Source organism: Anthonomus grandis, chromosome 5 (genome assembly GCF_022605725.1).
Source record: "Anthonomus grandis grandis chromosome 5, icAntGran1.3, whole genome shotgun sequence".
NCBI classification, from domain to species: Eukaryota; Metazoa; Arthropoda; class Insecta; order Coleoptera; family Curculionidae; genus Anthonomus; species Anthonomus grandis.
In genome coordinates this window covers 35,499,193-35,522,487 of record NC_065550.1, presented here as the reverse complement: position 1 = coordinate 35,522,487, position 23,295 = coordinate 35,499,193, and the positions used below count along the sequence as shown (strand labels likewise).

Here is a 23,295-nt window from a genome sequence, read left to right as displayed (position 1 = left end):
AAAATTTATAATTTTTATTTTTGAAATAGATGCTCCTTTTAAAGACAAAGCAAAAGGTATTTTACTATTTTTTTCCAAAAATTAATATTTAAAAAGTTACAGGCACATTTTGGGTTTTGGCCAAAAATTACTATAAAATTAGGTTGTTTTAAAAAATTGTCCAAATTAAAAAGTATTTTTCTCAGCTATTAATCATAATAAGACAATGGAAAAAGTCTTATAAGAAAAGTCGTTTATTTCCATAGGAAAGCCAGGAAAAAATAAAACATTTTATATATAGGGGTACGTACCATGATATAAAATGCTTCAAAAAATCATATTTTATTTTTTACAAGGTATCTATGGATTAACGATAAATTTAGCCTAAATAAAAGTTGTTTGGCTAAATAACTTCTATCAGTAAAATTAGAAATTTCAATAATATTTTCAGTACAGTGGGAGAAAATCATGAATATTGTTAATCTAAAAAATTCATTTTTCTCAAAATACAAAAAATTTATATTTTTTTTTTGAAATAGAAGCTGATTTCCTTATCCAGAATTACAAGATCTAATGGCAAGGGTAATAAATTGACTGAGATTATCCTTAATCACCTGTAAAACCTTTTAGAGTACTTAAAAGATTATTCCAGGCACTCCAAGTGACTCAGATCTCTGTAATAAGATTCTCAGATTACCTAGAATTGCAAGATCTGGCAGTAAGGGTCGTTAATTGACTCAGATTATTCTCAATTGCCTGTAAGAGCTTTTAGAGTACTTAGAAGAATATTCCAGGCACTCCAAGTCCTTTTAAGGACGAAACAAAAAATATTTTACCAATTTTTTCAAAAAAATACGCATTAGAAAATCTATATGCATTTATTTCGTTTTTTGTCAAAAATGATAATGAAAATTTTAAATTTTTAAAAAAATTGTTTAAATAAAAAAATATTTTTGTCATCTATCAATCATAAGAAGACAATGAAAAAAGTCTAATAAGAAAAGTCACTTTTTTCCATAGGAAAGCCAGGAAAAAAATAGAACCTTTTATATATAGGGGTACCTACCATGATAGTAAAATGTTATTATAAATCACATTTTATTTATTTGCAAACAATTTATTCATTAAGGACAAATTTGGCTCATATAAAAGTTGTTTGCCTTAATAAATTCTAGCAATAGGAAAAATAATTTTGATTCTTTTTTCCATACAGTAGTAGAGAATCACCAAAAAACCTTGAATCTAAATAATACAAATTTTCGCAAAATGTATGAATTTTTTTTTAATTTGTATTTTTTCTATAAGTGCTTCTTTTATGGACAAAACAAAAAATATTGAAGTTTTTTTCCCAAAAAAATTAAAAATTACAGATATATTTTTGTTTCTGATCAGGATTGTCTGCCAGAAGACGAAAATAAAAATACACTTTCTAGGCAACAACTTTCACTGATTGGAAAAAGACAAAAATGAACATATTTCCTTCTAAACTGCCTGGAAGTAGATAAAAAGAAGATTAATAATAAAATTTCTTCTATTAAGTTACAAAAAACTACAACTGTCAATAAAGTACGACAAAATTAAACTATTACTTCTTGAACTGCCTGAAAATTAAAAAGGTGAAATTTTTTGGCTAAATATAAACGCAAATAAAAGCTGAGGTCACGAAAACTATTGACGTAATAACTCCCGCATTAAATTAATTTCTTTACTATAAAACTTCTAAAAAAAGCCCCTGCATTAAATCCTAACTCCAATCAGAAATTACCAACCACTTATGTAAACTTTTCGCACCGCTTGTGCCCATTAGGGCCCAACTTTACGGTAATGCACTTTAGCAAATAAACGTCAAATTATAGACCAGCAGCTGAATACGATCCACTTTACGAGAGAGACTATTCCGGGGAGTATTCCATTATGATCGCTAAAATGTATTTCGAATTAAAGGTGTTCGAAACACGCATTGATTACAAATTAGCCAATTTGCAATTTAGATTAAAGGAACACTTTTGCTAGGGAACATGCAAGTAATTTAAATTAGTTTGTAGTGGAGTGTGTGTATTATAATATGGAGGGAATTTAACAGATAAAAATAATGATTTTTATCCTTAGCTGTTCAGGTAAAATTAATATGGTTGGTCAAGCAACGAACCGAAAAACATCAAGAATTCAACCCGCGGTAACCAATTTCTTTTAATGCGAGGGTCAGCGAATGTGGTAACGAAACTGTCTGACTGGAACTTACGAGGGTTGCTTGAATCACATTCGAAATATCGTCGTTTTTTTTATTTCTCTGGAGGATTTTGGCCGTTTTTTTTTTCCCAAAATATTAGTCTCTGGTTAAGAATATGTGAATAGGAATTCCCGAAAATTGAGATTTGGACCGCCCAATTGCCAAATACGAATTAAATACCATGTTTTTCTTAAATGTCGTTAAGCTATAATGAATGCTTCCCATATATTTTGATAAAATTGCACTTTTTCAAGTTTTTCGTGATTTTCTCCCACTGTATGGAAAAAAGTTTTAAAATGGTCTTTTTTATTTATATGAGAAATAACCTTTTCCAGGCTCTTTGAGTTTGCTTGCTATGATTAAAAATGCCTGGAAAAATGTTCAAATTATTCCAAATGCCTGGAAGAAACAAAAAATTACTTCACATTTCTGAACTTAAAAAACAAGCTGGAAAAACCTTACAAATATTAAAATTGAACAAAAAAATTATAAATATATATATTATAATATTTCCTTCGAAGACATAAAAAAATAACTTTAAATATCTGAAAGATATAAAAACGTACGTGAAAACCAGGAAGAAATTTGATGGCTTCAAATGCCTGGAAAACAATTAAAAAATTACTTATAAAACCTGAAATAAGGTGAACCATGGAACACAAAAAAAAATATTCCAATTCCTACTCTAATCCAAGGAATATTCATTTTATTCCAAACATTAAGTGACTTTTAACAATTGGAATTTTAGATTCTTAAACGTTTTCCGGCATTCCAGGCCTTCTGAAATAAAATTAGAAGTTTATTTATATGCTTGGGAGATATAAAAAAGTTAATTTTCCATGTTTTTCCTAATTCCAGGAAATATTTATTGATTCCAAGTACCTAGTCATTATTCCTTTCTGAAGTTAATATCACATTTCTGGAAGTTTTTATGCTTTCCAGATAGTTTAATGGATTATCATTTCAGGCGCTTTGAGTTATTTTTGCCTTGAAATGCCTGAAAAGAAACATATTTAAATATTTTAGAAGGCATAGAAAATTATACGATTCTGAATGGTTTATTCCAGGCATTTGAAACGAGTTTTAAATTTATTCCTGATATTTGCATTAATTTTTCTAGGAGTCATTTTTTAACTTATTACATCTGAAATAAATGAATATTTTATTCCAGGTGTTGGAATTTTTTTGTGTTATCCAGGAAATATTTTTCCAACCTTTTTGGGACAACTTTTAAGAATTTGAAGGCATTTTAGGTTTCTTCTAAGCGCTTGATGAGATATTTTATTTTATTCCAGACATTTTTTGACTTCATTTAAACAATATTTATTTTATTTCAAACAGTAATTTTTCATGTTTTCCAGGTCATTAATATTCCTTTTTTTGCCATTAGATCTTGTAATTCTGGATAAGAAAATCAGCTTCTATTTCTATTTTAAAAAAAATATATAAATTTTTTAATATATTTTAAGAAAAATGCATTTTTTAGATTAAGAATTTTTCTGATTTTCTCCCACTGTACTGAAAATATTATTGAAATTTATATTTTTACTTATAGAACTTATTTAGCCAAACAACTTTTATTTAAGCCAAATTTGTCGTTAATCCATAGATACCTTGTAAAAAAATAAAATATGATTTTTTCAAGCATTTAATATCATGGTACGTACCCCTATATATAAAATGTTTTATTTTTTCCTGGCTCTCCTATGAAAAAAATAGACTTTTCTTATAAGACTTTTTTCATTGTCTTATTATGATGAACAGCTGGAAAAAATATTTTTTTATTTGGACATTTTTTTAAAAATTTCAAATTTTTTAGTCATTTTTGACCAAAACCCAAAATGTGCCTGTAAGTTTTTAATTATTAATTTTTTAAAAAAAATTATAAAATACGTTTCGGTTTGTCTTTAAAAGGAGCATCCAGTCCAAAAATAAAAAATATAAATTTTCCAATAAATATTGAGAAAATTGTATTTTTATTATTAAAGGTTTTTCATGCTTTTCTTTCACTGTATGGAAAATACAACCAAAATTATTTTTCCAATAATAGACCTCATTGAGCCAATCAACTTTTATGAGAGCTAAATTTATCCTAAAGCCATAGATTTTTCATAAAAAAATAAAATACGATTTTTTGAAAATTATTTCAATCATGGTACGTACCCCTATATATAAAATGTTTTATTTTTTCCTGGCTCTCCTATAAAAATAAACGACTTTTCTTATAAGACTTTTTTCATTGTCTTATTATAATTAATAGCTAACAAAAATATTTTTTTATTTGGACAATTTTTTAAAAATTCCAAATTTTTAGTCATTTTTGACCAAAACCCAAAATGCGCCTGTAAGTTTTTAATTATTAATTTTTTGAAAAAAATTGTCAAAAACGTTTTGCTTTGTCTTTAAAAGAAGCATCTATTCCAAAAATAAAAAATATAAATTTTCCAATAAATGTTGAGAAAATTGCATTTTTAATATTAGGGGTTTTTCATGATTTTCTTCCACAGTATGGAAAATGGAACCACAATTGTTTCTCCAATGATAGACCTTATTAAGGCAAACAACTTTTATATGAACCAAATTTGTCATATAGCCACAAATTTTTCATAAAAAAATAAACTACGATTTTTTGAAAATTATTACAATCATGGTACGTACCCCTAGATATAAAATGTTTAATTTTTTCCTGGCTCTCCTATCGAAATAAACGACTTTTTTTATTAGACTTTTTTCATTGTCTTATTATGATTAATAGCTGACAAAATTTTTTTCTTATTTGAATAATTTTTTAAAAATTCCGAATTTTTTAGTCATTTTTGGCCAAAACCCAAAAAGTGCCTGTAAGTTTTTTATTATTCATTTTATGAAAAAATTGATACAACACTTTTTATTTTGCCTTTAAGAGAAGCACCTATTACCATAATAAGAAATTCAAAACTACCCCTATATTTCAAGAAAACCCCTGTTTATTAACCATAAGTTTCGTGATTATTCCACCCAACTTTCATACAAACATTTCACCCTTAAAGCCCCTAAATTTTCCCTCAACTTCTACTCTATAACTTCCTCAAAACATCACCCGATAAACATTACGCCACTGTAAATTCAAATAAGGAATAAAGGGCTCAATAAAAACACTACAAAATACTCCGGAGGCTCGTTCTAATGCAACTACCACTCCTAGTTATCGCTTTCCCGAAACTCTCGGTATCTATATATACCTACGCCGGTCCCTCTGGTGCTAATTATACAAACAGCTCCTCTCGCACAGCAGGAAAACTTTACTCGGCAAGTAAACAAGTTACTTCGCCTCCATGTCTAGATTTCGAATACGGAATTAATTTCCGTTTCCATTTGTTACACGTGCAAATTATTTCAGTCAAAATATAGCACTTTGCTATATAACACTTCTGATGTTTCTTCTTCTACCTACAGTAAACGCGTTTAAAATTGAGGGATTTGCAGCTTAAAGGGTCAAAAATTCCTTTTACATAATCAAATGTTAAAAATGCCCTTTGTAGTGTAACCCTAACGGGGAGTACCCATACAAGGATCTGAGCTACTATAAGTACTCTGAGTGCACTTACAGGCAATTAAGGGTAATGTGAGTTATTTTACCACTCTCGCTATTATATCTTGCAATTGTAGATAATCTTAGAATCTTATTACAGAGATCTGAGCCACTTGGAGTGCGTAGTATGATCTTCTAAGTACTCTAAAAGCTCTTACAGGCAATTGAGAATAATCTGAGTCAATTTACGACTCTCACTGCTAGATCTTGCAATTCTAGGTAATTTGAGAATCTTATTAGAGAGATCTGAGCCACTTGGAGTGCCTGGAATGATCTTCTAAGTACTCTAAAAGCTCTTACAGGCGATTGAGGATAATTTTAGTCAATTTATGACCCTTGCCATTAGATCTTAAATTTCGTAATCGTAATTTTGGATAAGAAAATCAGCTTCTATTTCAAAAAAAATATATAAATTTTTTAATGTATTTTGAGAAAAATGCATTTTTTAGATTAAGAATGTTCATGATTTTCTCCCACTGTACTGAAAATATTATTGAAATTTCTAATTTTACTGATAGAACTTATTTAGCCAAACAACTTTTATTTAAGCCAAATTTGTCGTTAATCCATAGATACCTTGTAAAAAAATAAAATATAATTTTTTGAAGCATTTTATATCATGGTACGTACCCCTATATATAAAATGTTTTATTTTTTCCTGGCTCTCCTATGGAAAAAATAGACTTTTCTTATAAGACTTTTTTCATTGTCTTCTTATGATTAATAGCTCACAAAAACAATTTTTTATTTGGACAATTTTTTAAAACATCCTAATTTTATAGTCATTTTGGACCAAAACCCAAAATGCGCCTGTAACTTTGTAAATATTAATTTTTGGAAAAAAATAGTAAAATACCTTTTGCTTTGTCTTTAAGAGAAGCATCTATTTCAAAAAGAAAAAAAATTAATTTTCCAATAAATATTAAGAAAATTGTATTTTTATTATAAGAGGTTTTTCATGATTTTCTTCCACTGTATGGAAAATAGAACCACAATTGTTTCCCCAATGATAGACCTTATTAAGGCAAACAACTTTCATATGAGCCAAATTTGTCATAAAACCATAGACTTTTTATAAAAAAATAAAATACGGTTTTTTGAAAATTATTACAATCATGGTACGTACCCCTATATATAAAATGTTTTATTTTTTCCTGGCTCTCCTATGGAAATACACGACTTTTCTTATGAGACTTTTTTCATTGTCTTATTATGATTAATAGCTGACAAAAATATTTTTTTATTTGGACAAATTTTTAAAAATTCCAAATTTTTTAGTCATTTTTGGCCATAGGCCAAAATGTGCCTGTAAGTTTTTTATTATTCATTTTATGAAAAAATTAGTCAAATACTTTTTGTTTCCCTTTTAAGAGGAGCATCTATTACCATAATAAGAAATCCAAGACTACCCTTATATTTCAAGAAAACCCCTGTTCCTTAACCTTAAAGTTTTGTGATTATTCCACCCAACTTTCATACAAACATTTCATCCCTAAAGTCCCTCAATTTCTACTCTATAACTTCCCCAAACATCACCCGATAAACATTACGCCTCTGTAAACTCAAATAAGGAATAAAGAGCTCAATAAAAAAAACTCGTTTTAATTCGCAGCTTAAAGGGTCAAAAATTCCTTCTACCTTATCAAATGTTAAAAATGCCCTTTGTAGTGTAACCCTAACGGGGAGGCATCGAGACAAGCTAATCCCTTTAAAACCTAATTAAAAGCCATATATTACTCAAGGGTCCGCTTACCTTATATCGGCCGTGTGATAATGATCGTAAGGGCTATCGATACTCCTCGATAGGAATTCCACTTCCCTTGAGTACCGTTTGAGGGGATTAGCGGCGGAATGCCTTTTCATCCGGTTACAGGGTAACGTCCGGTAATATTGCTCGTTGATACATGACGAGGCGGTCGATTTTAAGCTGTAGGGCAACTTTGGTAATCCATAGTCCACTGGATAACCCTGACCATCCACCACCATATGGATACCTGAAAATAATTCACAGAAATTTCACTACTTGTTGGAGGATATGGCAACGGTGTTGCGAGGCGGTCGAGAACGAGCCGCGGCGAGTATGCCCGAGGCAAATGAGCAACGTTGCCACATGTTTAAGGGAGCAGTGACATGTGCCTTTAATAATCATTAGATAAACTTCTAAATCAATTTCTTGTAGTCCAAACAGTTGACAGATATCACATATATTTCTTTACAAGTGACAGCAGAGGCGGTATAAGGAGAATAAAAATAATTAATTTATTAGTGGAGTCCACTAATGTGGCCCGGACTTCTTTATATTTAATGACGCATATTCTCAAAAGTAAACCTTGAACTGATGTGAACCTTTAACATTATTTATAGAAAATACTTTTCTGAATACTGTGCTTTTTATTTCACCGGAATATTCCTTCTAGTTTTTGAGATTTTAGGTTTTAAAGTGAATGCTTATGTTGAAGAGCAATCCTTGTTTTTGGATGTCACTACATAAAACCTTTATTATTTTTAAAACTATTGCTTGAGTTAATTTACGTCCTTAATAAGATTTATAAACAATACTCTATTTAGTATTTTGCTTTTCATTTTATGAAAATATTTATAGTAGTTTTTGAAATTTTGGACTTTAAAGTGGGGAGGTCATCTGAGAGATCAAATCTTGCCTTGGAGGACGCTATGAAAAATCAGAAATATTTTAAAAATTATAATTTTCAACAGTTTACACTTAAAATAAAACTTGTTAAGAACACTTCAATGAATCTTTCACTTTTTATTTCATAGAAATATTCCCAGTAGTTCTTGAGATTCTGAACTTTGAAATGAGTGATCAGCTTGGAGATCAAACTTTGTTTTTGGAGGCCAATACAAAAAAACCTGAAACAATTTAAAATTTATCATTTGAATTGGCTTGAACCTTTAACAAAATTTATTCAAAATAATCATAAGAATATTCCACTTTTTAGTTTATAAAAATATTCCCAGTAGTTCTTGAGATTTTAGTGTTTGTGAGTGAGTGCTCACCCTGAAGATCAAACTTGCACCTTAGAATCCACTAAAGAAAATCTCAATTAATTTTAAATTTCTAGTTTGAATCAGTTTAAACTTATTATAAAATTTATTTAGAATATTCTAAGGAATATTTTACTTCTTGGTTCATGAAGATATTCCCAGTAGTTCTTCAGATTTAAGAGTTTGAAGTGAGTGTTCACCTTGAAGAACAAACTTGCACCTTAGAATCCACTAGAGAAAATCTCAAACAATTTTAAATTTGTTGTTTGAATCGGTGCAAATCCAACACAAATTATATTGAGAATATTCTAGGGAATATTCTGCTTTTTGTTTTATGAAAATATTTCCAATAGTTTTTGAGATTTTGCATTTTGAAGTACTTGACCACCTCGAAGATCAAATGTAATCCTTGGAGGACAGTTAACACCTTGAAGGGCAAACTTGGTTCTGGAAGGCAATTACAAAAAAGGTCAAACATTTTAAAATTTTTAGTTTGAATTGGTTTAAACATAAAACAAAATTTGTTTAATATAGTCAAAGGAATATTCCTCTTTTTGTTTCATGAAAATATTCCTAGTAGCTATTGAGATATTAAACTTTAAATTGAGTGATCACCTTGACAAGTAAACCTGCTCCTTGGAGGCCACTACAAAAAAACCTTAAAAAATTTAAAATTTATACATTTAATTGATTTAAACCCGCAAGAAAATTTATTCAGAATATTCGAAAGAATATTCCATTTTTTGTTACATGAAAATATTTCGAGTAGGTATTGAGATTTTAGACTTTAAAGTGAGTGTTCACCTTGGAGATGAAACTTGCTTCTTAGAGACCATTACAAAAAACCTTAAACAATTTAAAATTTATAGCTTGAATTGGTTTGAACTTATGATAAAATTTGTTCAGAATATTCTAAGAAATATTTCACTTTTTAGTTCATGAAAATATTTCCAGTAGTTCTTGAGATTTTAGTGTTTAAAGTGAGTGTTCACCTTGAAGATCAAACTTGCACCTTAGAATCCACTAGAGAAAATCGTAAACAATTTTACATTTATAGTTTGAGTCAATTTAAACCTATTATAAAATTTATTCAGAATATTCAAAGAAATATTTTACTTTTTGATTCATGAAGATATTCCCAGTATTTCTTGAGATTTTAGAGTTTCAAGTGAGTATTCATCTTGAAGATCAAACTTGCACCTTAGAATCCACTAGAGAAAATCTCAAACAATTTTAAATTTGTTGTTTGAATCGGTGCAAATCCAACACAAATTATATTGAGAATATTCTAGGGAATATTCTGCTTTTTGTTTTATAAAATTATTTCCAATAGTTTTTGAGATTTTGCATTTTGAAGTACTTGACCACCTCGAAGATCAAATGTAGTCCTTGGAGGACACTACAAAAAACCGCAAACAATTTGAAATTTTCAGTTTGAACCAGTTTGAACTCTAACCAAAAATTGTTTAAAATATTTGAGGGAATATTCCGTTTTTTGTTTTCTGAAAATATTCCCAGTAGTTCTTGAGATTTGAGACTTTAAAGCCAGTCATCACCTTGAAGAGTAAACTTGGTTCTGGAAGGCCATTACAAAAAACGTCAAACATTTTAAAATTTATAGTTTGAATTGGTTTAAACATAAAACAAAATTTGTTTAGTATAGTCTAAGGAATATTCCTCTTTTTGTTTCATGAAAATATTCCTAGTAGTTATTGAGATATTAGACTTTAAATTGAGTGATCACCTTGACGAGTAAACCTGCTCTTTGGAGGTCACTACAAAAAACCTTAAACCAATTTAAATTTATAGATTTAAGTGGTTTGAACCCATAATAAAATTTATTTAGAATATTCTAAAGAATATTCCAGTTTTTGTTTCATAAAAATATTCCCAGTAGTTCTTGAGATTGTGAACTTTCAAATGAGTGATCACCTTGGAGATCAAACTTTGTTTTTGGAGGCCAATACAAAAAAACCTGAAACAATTTAAAATTTATTATTTGAATTGGCTTAAACATATAACAAAATTTATTCAAAATATCCAAAGGAATATTTTACTTTTTAGTTTATGAAAATATTCTCAATAGTGCTTGAGATTTTAGTGTTTGAAGTGAGGGTTCACCTTGAAGATCAAACTTGCACCTTAGAATCCACTAAAGAAAATCTCAATTAATTTTAAATTTCTAGTTTGAATCAGTTTAAATTTATCACAAAATTATTTCAGAATATTCTAAGGAATATTCTACTTCTTGGTTCATGAAGATATTCCCAGTAGTTCTTGAGATTTAAGAGTTTAAAGTGAGTGTTCACCTTGAAGAACAAACTTGCACCTAAGAATCCACTAGAGAAAATTTCAAACAATTTTAAATTTGTAGTTTGAATCAGTATAAATCCAACACAAATTGCATTAAGAATATTCAAAAGAATATTCCGCTTTTTGTTTCATGAAGATATTTCCAAAATTTCTTGAGATTTTGGATTTTGAAGTACTTGACCACCTCGAAGATCAAATGTAGTCCTTGGAGGTCACTACAAAAAACCTCAAACAATTTGAAATTTTCTGTTTGAACCAGTTTGAACCCTAACCAAAATTGTTTAAAATATTTGAGGGAATCTTCCACTTTTTATTTCATAGAAATATTCCCAGTAGTTCTTGAGATTCTGAACTTTGAAATGAGTGATCAGCTTAGAGATCAAACTTTGTTTTTGGAGGCCAATACAAAAAACCTGAAATAATTTAAAATTTATCATTTGAATTGGCTTGAACTTTTAACAAAATTTATTCAGAATATTCATAAGAATATTCCACTTTTTAGTTTATAAAAATATTCCCAGTAGTTCTTGAGATTTTAGTGTTTGAAGTGAGGGTTCACCTTGAAGATCAAACTTGCACCTTAGAATCCACTAGAGAAAATCTGAAGCAATTTTAAATTTCTAGTTTGAATAAGTTTGAACCTATAATAAAATTTCTTCAGAATATTCTAAGGAATATTTTACTTCTTGGTTCATGAAGATATTCCCAGTAGTTATTGAGATTTTAAAGTTTGAAGTGAGTGCTCACCCTGAAGAACAAACTTGCACCTTAGAATCCACTAGAGAAAATCTCAAACAATTTTAAATTTGTAGTTTGAATCGATGCAAAGCTAACACAAATTGTATTGAGAATATTCCAGGGAATATTCTGCTTTTTGTTTTATAAAAATATTTCCAATAGTTCTTGAGATTTTGCATTTTGAAGTACTTGACCACCTCGAAGATCAAATGTAGTCCTTGGAGGACACTACAAAAAACCCCAAACAATTTGAAATTTTCAGTTTGAACCAATTTGAACTCTAACCAAAAATTGTTTAAAATATTTGAGGGAATATTCCGTTTTTTGTTTTCTGAAAATATTCCCAGTAGTTTTGAGACTTTAAAGTCAGTAATCACCTTGAAGAGCAAACTTGGTTCTGGAAGGCAATTACAAAAAACGTCAAACATTTTAAAATTTATAGTTTGAATATGTTTAAACCTATAACAAAATTTATTCAGAATATTCAAGGGAATATTACACTTTTTATTTCATGAAAATATTCCCAGTAGTTCTTGAGATTTGAGACTTTAAAGTCAGTAATCACCTTGAAGGGCAAACTTGGTTCTGGGAGGCCATTACAAAAAACGTCAAATATTTTAAAATTTATAGTCTAAATTGGTTTAAACATAAAACAAAATTTGTTTAATATAGTCAAAGGAATATTCTTCTTTTTGTTTCATGAAAATATTTCTAGTAGTTATTGAGATTTTGGACTTTAAATTGAGTGTTCACCTTGGAAATGAAACTTGCTTCTTAGAGACCATTACAAAAAACCTCAAAAAATTTAAAATTTATAGCTTGAATTGGTTTAAACTTATAACAAAATTTGTTTAGAATATTCTAGGAAATATTCCACTTTTTATTACATGAAAATGTTATTAGTAAATTCTGAGATTTTGGACTTTGAAGTAAGTGATCACCTTGAAAATTAAACTTGGTCCTTGGAAGCCACGACCAAAAACCTCAAACAATTTAAAATTTATAGTTTGTATCAGTTTAAACTTATTATAAAATTTATTCACAATGATTAATGGAATAATAGACTTTTTAGTTCATTAAAATATTCGCAGTAGTTCCTGAGATTTCAGACTTTAAAGTGAGTGCTCACCTTGAAGACCAAATTTGCTCTTTGGAAGCCACGACAAAAAACCTCAAACAACTTTAAATTTCTAGTTTGAATTAGTCTGAGCCTATTATAAAATGTGTTCAAAATATTCAAAGGAATATTTCACTTTTTGATTCATGCCGATATTCCCAGTAGTTCTTGAGATTTAAGAGTTTAAAGTGAGTGTTCACCTTGACGATCAAACTTGCACCCTAGAATCCACTAGAGAAAATCTCAAATAATTTTAAATTTCTAGTTTAAATCAGTTTGAACCTATCATAAAATGTGTTCAGAATATTCAAAGGAATATTTCACTTTTTGATTCATGCCGATATTCCCAGTAGTTCTTGAGATTTAAGAGTTTAAAGTGAGTGTTCACCTTGACGATCAAACTTGCACCTTAGAATCCACTAGAGAAAATCTCAAATAATTTTAAATTTTTAGTTTAAATAAGTTTAAACCTATCATAAAATTTCTTCAGAATATTCTAAGGAATAGATTACTTCTTGATTCGTGAAAATATTCCCAATAGTTCTTGAGATTTTATTGTTTGAAGTGAGTGCTCACCCTGAAGCTCAAACTTGCACCTTAGAATCCACTAGAGAAAATCTCAAACAATTTTAAATTTCTAGTTTAAATTAGTTTGAACCAACTATAAAATTTGTTTAGAATATTTAAAGGAATATTTTGCTTTTTGGTTCATGAAGATATTCCCAGTAGTTCTTGACATTTTAGACTTTAAAGTGACTGATCACCTTGAGGACCAAACCTGCCCCTGTGACATTATCACAAAAAAGCTGCAATATTTTTAAACCTATAGTTTTAATCGATTTGCACTTAAAACAAAATTTGAAGAGAATACTCCGATGAATATTCTGCTTAGTTATTTCATAAAAATATAGTTTTTGAGATATCAGACATTCATTGAAATGAATGGTCACCATGAAGATCGAACATTACCCTTAGATTATTCCCAAAATTCACATTCACACACATTCCTTAGTAAATTCCACATAAATATCTAAACGGCTTATTAAGTTGTTACGCATAAAAGCATAAAAGCCAATAAAACTCCCTTTCCCAGTAATTTATTCATGTACGAACCTGTTTTGTTCGGAAGGAAAGTGGGTTTCATTAAAAACATATAGCGGCACCTCGGTTTTCCCGAAGTGTTTAAACAATATATGAACTTTCCTTAAGAGGATTAACGTATTTGCTAATCCGTGCGGATTATCATAACTTATCTCATTACGGGGCACACGGGTGAAACTTCACCGCTTGCTCTCCCTAGAATTTTAATTTGTTTTTCCTACTTTAGTTTTCTTTTTGTTTCCAAAAGGGGTGGGGGAGGGAGATTCCAAAGTTTCCTGGCGGCGCGGTACAGTTTCTAGCGAGAAAACTCGGCTGCTCTGGCTGATTAATTAAAAGTCAGGTGGTTTTTATTAGGGAAACTTGAAAGTGCCGGGAAATTCATTTATATCACGAGTTTTTCCGGTTTAAAGAGGTGTTTTGTACCTATTGGCTCTAGTATATGATCATTTATGGCTATATAAATTATTTAAAAATAGAAAAAAGGATTAAATTTAATCGAGGTGCGATCGTAAAAATAGCACAATGGCCGTCATATAAAACCGAAAATGGCCGTGATTTTAACCGGGTGGGCATAGTAATTTTGGTACTTTTTTTTCGGTCGTTAATATGTAGTCGAGTGGGATGTTTAAGCATTGTTAATGGCCGCAGGAATTCCTGTTTTTGTTCGGGAATTTTTAGTTTAATTTTGCCAGTTTATTGACGCATTTAGGTCTAATTGTTTCATTGTATTGGATGTTACTATAATAGTATACCCAGAAGTAACTCAAAAAAATGTAGAAATTGTTACCATCATGTTTGACTTTCTGTAAAAAATTTATTATTAAAAAAGTCAACCTTAAACATAATTTTTCAATTAAATGAAGTTTTTTATTAATTCTGTGAACAATTTTAGACAATTTTTGAGGGAATTACAGGAGTTTTTGTATTTAACGTCGAAAAAAATTGAAAAATTGTTACCATCATAATTAGCTTCCTGTAAAAAAAATTTAAATTCAGAAAATTGATTTGAAATATAATAGATATATTAAAATTAATTCTTCTTAACAACTTGGTAAAAGTTTCAGGAAATTTGGATATTTTTTGAGGGAATTATGGGCGTTTTTGTCCTTAAAGTTCAAAAACATTAAACAATTTTTTTCATCATCTTTTACTGCCTGTAAAAAATGTCTTATTAAGAAACTTAATTTAAAATATATTTTTTATAATGAAATTAAATTTTCCTAACAGTTTGGTGAAAGTCTGAGCAATTTTGGACAATTTTTGTAAAAGTTATGAACGTTTTTGTTCTTAAAGTCCAAAAAAATTGAAAAATTGTTATCATCAATTTAGATTGCGTGTTAAAAATTTCTTGTTGAAAAAATTAGCTTAAAATGTTATTTTATAATAATTTAAAGTTTGCTTAAAAGTTTGGTAAAAGTTTAAGCGATTTTGGACGTTTTTTTAAGGAGTTATAGGCGTTTATGTCCTAAAAGTCAAAAAATGGTTACCATCACTTTAGATTGCGTGTAAAAAAATTTTTGTTAAGAAACTTAGCTTGAAATATCATTTTTATAATAAATTGAAATTTTTTTAACGATTTGGTGGAAGTTTAAGCAATTTTTGACAATTTTTGTAAAAGTTATGGGCGTTTTTGTTCAAAGTCCACAAAAATTGGTAAATTATTAACATCATTTTAGATTGCGTGTAAACAATTTTTTGCTAGGAAAGATAGCTTGAAATGTTATTTTTGTCATAAATTGAAGTTTTCTTAATAATTTGGTAAAAATTTAGGTAATTTTGGACGTTTTTTTTAAAGAGTTATAGGCGTATAAGTCTTAAAAGTCCAAAAAAAATTGAAAAATTGTTATCATCAATTTAGATTGCATGTTAACAATTTTCTGTTAAAAACCTTAATTTAAAATTTATTTTTTTTAATAAATTGAAGTTTTCTTAACAATCTGGTGGAAGCCTAAGCAATTTTGGACGTTTTTTTAAGGAATTATAGGCGTTAATGTCCTAAGAGTCTAAAAAAATTAAAAAATTGTTTCCATCATATTTGACTTCCTGTAAAAAAATTATTATTTTAAAAATTAACCTAAAATATAGTTTTTAAAATTAAATGAAGTTTTCCTATAAATTCTGTGGAAGTATGAGCAATTTTGGACCATTTTTGAGGGAGTTATAACAGTTTTTGACCTGAACGTCAAAGAAAGTTGAAAAATTGTTACCATTATTTTTGACTTCCTGTAATAAATTTCCTATTAAGATATTATTGACTTTAAATATAGTTATTATAATAAAATTAAGTCTTCCTAACTACTTGCTGGAAGTTTGAGCAATTTTGGACAATTTTTGACGGAGTTATGGGCATTTTTGTCCTTAAAGTTCAAAAAAATTAAAAAATTGTTTCCATCATTTTTTAATGCCTGTAAAATTTTTTTTTATTAAGATACTTAATTTGAAATATATTTTTTCCAAATAAATGAAGTTTTCTTAACAATTTTGCGAAAGCTTGAGTCATTTTGGACAATTTTTTGAGGGAGTATAGACATTTTTGTCCTTAAGGTCCAAAAAAGTTGAAAAATTGTTACAATCATATTTGATTCCCTGCAAAAATTGTTACCATCATTTTTGACTACTTGTAATAAATTTCCTATTAAATAAATTAACTTAAAATATAGTTGTTGCAATTAAATTAGGTTTTCTTAAAAATTTGATGGAAGTTTGAGCAATTTTGGACAATTTTTGACGGAGTTATGGGCGTTTTTGTCCTTAAGGTCTACAAAAAAATGAAAAATTGTTACCATCATATTTGCCTTTGTGTAAAAAATGTCCTATTAAGACAATTGACTTTAAATATAGTTACTATAATTAAATTAAGTCTTCTTAAGAACTTGGTGGAAATTTCAGTAAATTTGGACAATTTTTGACGGAGTTATGGGCATTTTTGTCCTTAAAGTTCAAAAAAATTAAAAAATTGTTTCCATCATCTTTTAATGCCTGTAAAATTTTTTTTTATTAAGATACTTAATTTGAAATATAGTTTTTCCAATTAAATGAAGTTTTCTTAATAATTTTGCGAAAGCTTGAGTCATTTTGGACAATTTTTTGAGGGAGTATAGACATTTTTTTCCTTAAGCTCCAAAAAAGTTGAAAAATTGTTACCATCATATTCGATTCCCTGGAAAAATTTCTTATTAACTTTCAACTTGAAATATAGTTTTTGTAATTATTTGAGGTTTCTTAACAATTTGGCGGAAGCTTGAGCAATTTTGGACAATTTTTAGGGACTTATAGGCGTTTATGGAACGGGAAGTTTGAGCAATTTTGAATAATTTTTGTAAAAGTTATGGGCGTTTTTCTTTTTAAGGTCCAAAAAAATTGAAAAATTGTTACCATCACTTTAGATTGCGTGTAAAAAAAATTTATTAAAAAAATTAGCTTAAAATGTAATTTTTTATAATAAATTAAAGTTTTCTTAACAATCTGGTGGAACTTTGATCAATTTTGGACATTTTTTTAGGGAGTTATAGGCGTTTATGTCCTAAAAGTCCAAAAAAATTAAAAAATTGTTACCATCATATTTGATTTCCTGTAAAAAAATTATTATAAAAATCAACCTGAAATAATTTTTTTTTAATTAAATAAAGTTTTCTTATTAATTCTGTGGAAGCTTGAGCAAATTTGGACAAGTTTTGAGGATTTCTCCTTTAGGTCTAAAAAAATGAAAAATTGTTACAATCATATTCGATTCACTGAAAAAATTGTTACCATCATTTTTGACTCCTTGTAATAATTTTCCTTTTAAATGAATTAACTTGAAATATAGTTTTACAATATAATTAAGTTTTTTTAACAATCTGATGGTGGTTTAAGCAATTTTGGACAATTTTTGACGAAATTATGGGCGTTTTTGTCTTTAAGGTCTACAAAAAAATTAAAAATTGTTACCACCATATTTGTCTTTCTGTAAAAAATGTCCTATTAAAACAATTGACTTTAAATATAGTTATTATAATAAAATTAAGTCTTCCTAACAACTTGGTGGAGGTTTGAGCAATTTTGGACAATTTTTGACGGAGTTATGGTCGTTTTTGTCCTTAAAGTTCAAAAAAATTAAAAAATTGTTTCCATGATCTTTTACTGCCTGTAAAATTTTTTTTATTAAGATACTTAATTTGAGATATAGTTTTTCCAATTAAATTAAGTTTTCTTAACAATTTTGCGAAAGCTTGAGGAATTTTGGACAATTTTTTGAGGAAGTATAGCATTTTTTGTCCTTAAGGTCCAAAAAAAGTTGAAAAAATTCTTATTAAGCAAATCAACTTGAAATATAGTTCTTCTAATTAAATGAAGATTTCTTAACAATTTGGTGGAAGATTGAGGAACTTTGGACAATTTTTGAGGGACTTATAGGCGTTTATGTCCTTAGGGACCAAAAAATTAAGAAATTGTTACCACAAATAAAGTTTTCTTAACAATTTTGTGGACGTTTAAATAATTTAGTAATATTTTTGTGGCAGTTATGGACGTTTTGGTCTTTAAACCCAAAAAAAAATTAAAAAATTGTTGTTATCATCTTTGACTGCTTGTAAAAAATATCGTCTTAATAAACATCACTTAAAATAGTATTTTTATAATAAAATTGGGTTTCTTTAACAATTTGGTGAATATTTGAGCCATTTTGGACCGTTTTTGAGGAAGTTATGGACGTTTTTATCTTTAGACTCCCAAAAAAATTGCAAAATTATTACCGCCACCTTTGACGCCCTGTCAAAAACTTCTTATTAAGAAAATTAACTTAAAATATAGTATTTATAATGATTTTTTTTTCTTAACAATTTTTCGGAAGTTTAATCAATTTTGGACAATTTTTGAAGGAGTTATAGACATTTTTTGTCCTTAGGGTCCAAAAAAAGTTGATAAATTTGATTCCCTGGAAAAAAATTCTTATTAAGCAAATCTACTTGAAATTTAGTTGTTGTAATTAAACAAAGTTTTTTTAACAATTTGATGGAGGTTTGAGGAACATTGGATAATTTTTGAGGGCATTATAGGCGATTATGTCTTTAAGGTCCAAAAAAATTGAAAAATTGTTAGCGTCACTTTAGATTGCGTGTAAATAATTTTTTGTTAAAAAACTTAGCTTAAAATTGTTATTTTTATAATAAATTGAAGTTTTCTTAATAATTTTTTTGAAGTTTGAGTAATTTTGAACAATTTTTGTAAAAGTTATGGGCGTTTTTGTTCTTAAGGTTCAAAAAAATTGAAGAATTACTTTAGATTGCGTGCAAAAAATTTTTTGTTAAGAAGCTTTACTTAAAATGTTATTTTTATAATGATTTGAGGTTTTCCTAACAATTTCGTGAATTTTAAGGCAATTTTGGAAATTTTTTTAAGGAATTATAGGCGTTTATGTCCTAAAAGACCAAAAAAATTGAAAAATTGTTATCATCAATTTAGATTGCCTGTTAACAATTTTTTGTTGAAAAAACTTATCTTGAAATGTTATTTTTTACAATAAATTAAAGTTTTCTTAACAATCTAATGGAACTTTAATCAATTTTGGACGTTTTCTTAAGGGGTTCTAGGCGTTTATGTCCTAAAAGTCTAAAAAAAATAAAAAATTGTTACCATCATATTTGATTTCCTGTAAAAAAATTATTATTATAAAAATCAACCCGAAATAATTTTTTTTTTAATTAAATGAAGTTTTCTTATTAATTCTGTGGAAGCTTGAGCAAATTTGGACAAGTTTTGAGGGAATTATGGGCGTGTTTGCCCTTTAAGTCTAAAAAAAATTAATAATTGATACCATCATAAAAAAACTACCAATTGAGAAAATTAATTTGAAATAAGGTTGCTATAATGAAAGTGAAAAGTCTTCTTAACAACTTGGTGGAAGTTTGAGCAAACTTGGACAGTTTTTAAGGGCGTTTTTGTCCTTAAGGTCTACAAAACAATGAAAAATTGTTACCACCATATTTCTCTTTTTGTAAAAAATGTTCAATTGAGACAATTGACTTTAAATATAGTTATTATAATGAAATTAAGTCTTCCTAACTACTTGGTGGAAGTTTGAGCAATTTTGGACAATTTTTGATGGAGTTATGGGCGTTTTTGTCCTTAAAGTTCAAAAAAATTAAAAAATTGTTTCCATCATTTTTTAATGCCTGTAAAATTTTTTTTTATTAAGATACTTAATTTGAAATATATTTTTTCCAAATAAATGAAGTTTTCTTAACAATTTTGCGAAAGCTTGAGTCATTTTGGACAATTTTTTGAGGGAGTATAGACATTTTTGTCCTTAAGGTCCAAAAAAGTTGAAAAATTGTTACAATCATATTTGATTCCCTGGAAAAATTGTTACCATCATTTTTGACTACTTGTAATAAATTTCCTATTAAATAAATTAACTTAAAATATAGTTGTTGCAATTAAATTAGGTTTTCTTAAAAATTTGATGGAAGTTTGAGCAATTTTGGACAATTTTTGACGGAGTTATGGGCGTTTTTGTCCTTAAGGTCTACAAAAAAAATGAAAAATTGTTACCATCATATTTGCCTTTGTGTAAAAAATGTCCTATTAAGACAATTGACTTTAAATATAGTTACTATAATTAAATTAAGTCTTCTTAAGAACTTGGTGGAAATTTCAGTAAATTTGGACAATTTTTGACGGAGTTATGGGCATTTTTGTCCTTAAAGTTCAAAAAAATTAAAAAATTGTTTCCATCATCTTTTAATGCCTGTAAAATTTTTTTTTATTAAGATACTTAATTTGAAATATAGTTTTTCCAATTAAATGAAGTTTTCTTAACAATTTTGCGAAAGCTTGAGTCATTTTGGACAATTTTTTGAGGGAGTATAGACATTTTTTTCCTTAAGCTCCAAAAAAGTTGAAAAATTGTTACCATCATATTCGATTCCCTGGAAAAATTTCTTATTAAGCAAATCAACTTGAAATATAGTTTTTGTAATTAATTGAAGTTTCTTAACAATTTGGCGGAAGCTTGAGCAATTTTGGACAATTTTTAGGGACTTATAGGCGTTTATGGAACGGGAAGTTTGAGCAATTTTGAATAATTTTTGTAAAAGTTATGGGCGTTTTTCTTTTTAAGGCCCAAAAAAATTGAAAAATTGTTACCATCACTTTAGATTGCGTGTAAAAAAAAATTTATTAAAAAAATTAGCTTAAAATGTAATTTTTTATAATAAATTAAAGTTTTCTTAACAATCTGGTGGAACTTTGATCAATTTTGAACATTTTTTTAGGGAGTTATAGGCGTTTATGTCCTAAAAGTCCAAAAAAATTAAAAAATTGTTACCATCATATTTGATTTCCTGTAAAAAAATTATTATTATAAAAATCAACCTGAAATAATTTTTTTTTAATTAAATAAAGTTTTCTTATTAATTCTGTGGAAGCTTGAGCAAATTTGGACAAGTTTTGAGGGTTTCTCCTTTAGGTCTAAAAAAATGAAAAATTGTTACAATCATATTTGATTCCCTGGAAAAATTGTTACCATCATTTTTGACTCCTTGTAATAATTTTCCTTTTAAATAAATTAACTTGAAATATAGTTTTAAAATAAAGTTAAGTTTTTAACAATCTGATGGTGGTTTAAGCAATTTTGGACAATTTTTGACGGAATTATGGGCGTTTTTGTCTTTAAGGTCTACAAAAAAATTAAAAATTGTTACCACCATATTTGCCTTTCTGTAAAAAATGTCCTATTAAAACAATTGACTTTAAATATAGTTATTATAATGAAATTAAGTCTTCCTAACTACTTGCTGGAAGTTTGAGCAATTTTGGACTATTTTTGACGGAGTTATGGGCATTTTTGTCCTTAAAGTTCAAAAAAATTAAAAAATTGTTTCCATCATCTTTTAATGCTTGTAAATTTTTTTTTATTAAGATACTTAATTTGAGATATAATTTTTCCAATTAAATTAAATTTTCTTAACAATTTTGCGAAAGCTTGAGTCATTTTGAACAGTTTTTTGAGGGAGTATAGAAATTTTTTTCCTTAAGCTCCAAAAAAGTTGAAAAATTGTTACCATCATATTCGATTCCCTGGAAAAATTTCTTATTAAGCAAATCAAGTTGAAATATAGTTCTACTAATTAAATGAAGATTTCTTAACAATTTGGTAAAAGCTTGAGCAATTTTGGACACTTTTTAGGTAGTTATAGGCGTTTATGTCCTGGGACCAAAAAAATTTAAAAATTGTTACCATGATATTTGACTGCCTCAAAAAAATTTCTTGTTAAAAATTTTAATTTGAAGTATTAGTTTTATAATTAAATAAAGTTTTCCAAAAAATTCTGTGGAAACTTGAGCAAATTTGTTTAATTTCTGAAATTGTTCCATTATATTTAATTCTATGGAAAAAATTTCTTATTAAGCAAATTAACCTGAGATATAATTTTTATTCTTAAATAAAGTCTTCTTAACAATTTTCTGGAAGTTTATATAATTTAGTAAAATTTTTATGGGGGTTATGGACGTTTTGGTCTTTAAGTCCAAAAAAATTAAAAAATTGTTGTTATCATCTTTGACTGCCTGTAAAAAATATCGTCTTAATAAACATGACTTAAAATATTATTTTTATAATAAAATTAAGTTTTTTTAACAGTTTGGTGAAAATTTGAGCCATTTTGGACCGTTTTTGAGGAAGTTATGGACGTTTTTATCCTTAGACACCCAAAAAATTGCAAAATTGTTACCGTCATCTTTCAAGCCCTGTCAAAAACTTCTTATTAAGAAAATTAACTTAAAGTATAGTTTTTATAATGATTTTTTTTCTTAACAATTTTTCGGAAGTTTAATCAATTTTGGACAATTTTTAAAGGAGTTATAGACATTTTTTGTCCTTAAAGTCCAAAAAAAGTCGAAAAATTGTTACCATCATATTTGATTCCCTGGAAAAAAAATTTTATTAAGCAAATCAACTTGAAATTTAGTTGCTGTAATTAAATGAAGTTTTCTTAGCAATTTGATGGAGGTTTGAGGAACTTTGAACAATTTTTGAGGGCATTATAGGCGTTTATGTCTTTAAGGTTCAAAAAAATTCAAAAAATTGTTACCGTCATGGTTGACTCCCTGTAAAAAATTTCAAATTAAGAATGTAACTCAAAGTATTGTTTTTGTATTAAACTGATGTTTTTTTAGCAATTTTGTGGAAGCTTGAGCAATTTTGGATAATTTTTGAAAGAGGTATAGGCGTTTTTGTCCCTAAGGCCCAAAAAAATTAAA

The 23,295-nt window shown here is 27.8% G+C and overlaps 1 protein-coding gene across 2 annotated transcripts in view; it reads right to left on the bottom strand.

Annotated features, from left to right (window-relative positions):
- Nucleotides 1–23,295, bottom strand: part of LOC126736680 (leucine-rich repeat-containing protein 24-like) — a 156,174-nt gene that overhangs the window by 8,473 nt on the left and 124,406 nt on the right. For both annotated transcript variants that reach the window (XM_050441169.1, XM_050441170.1), the window contains exon 6: nucleotides 7,534–7,774. In XM_050441169.1, the coding sequence (XP_050297126.1) occupies nucleotides 7,534–7,774 (241 nt within the window). The remainder of the gene's footprint in view (nucleotides 1–7,533; nucleotides 7,775–23,295) is intronic.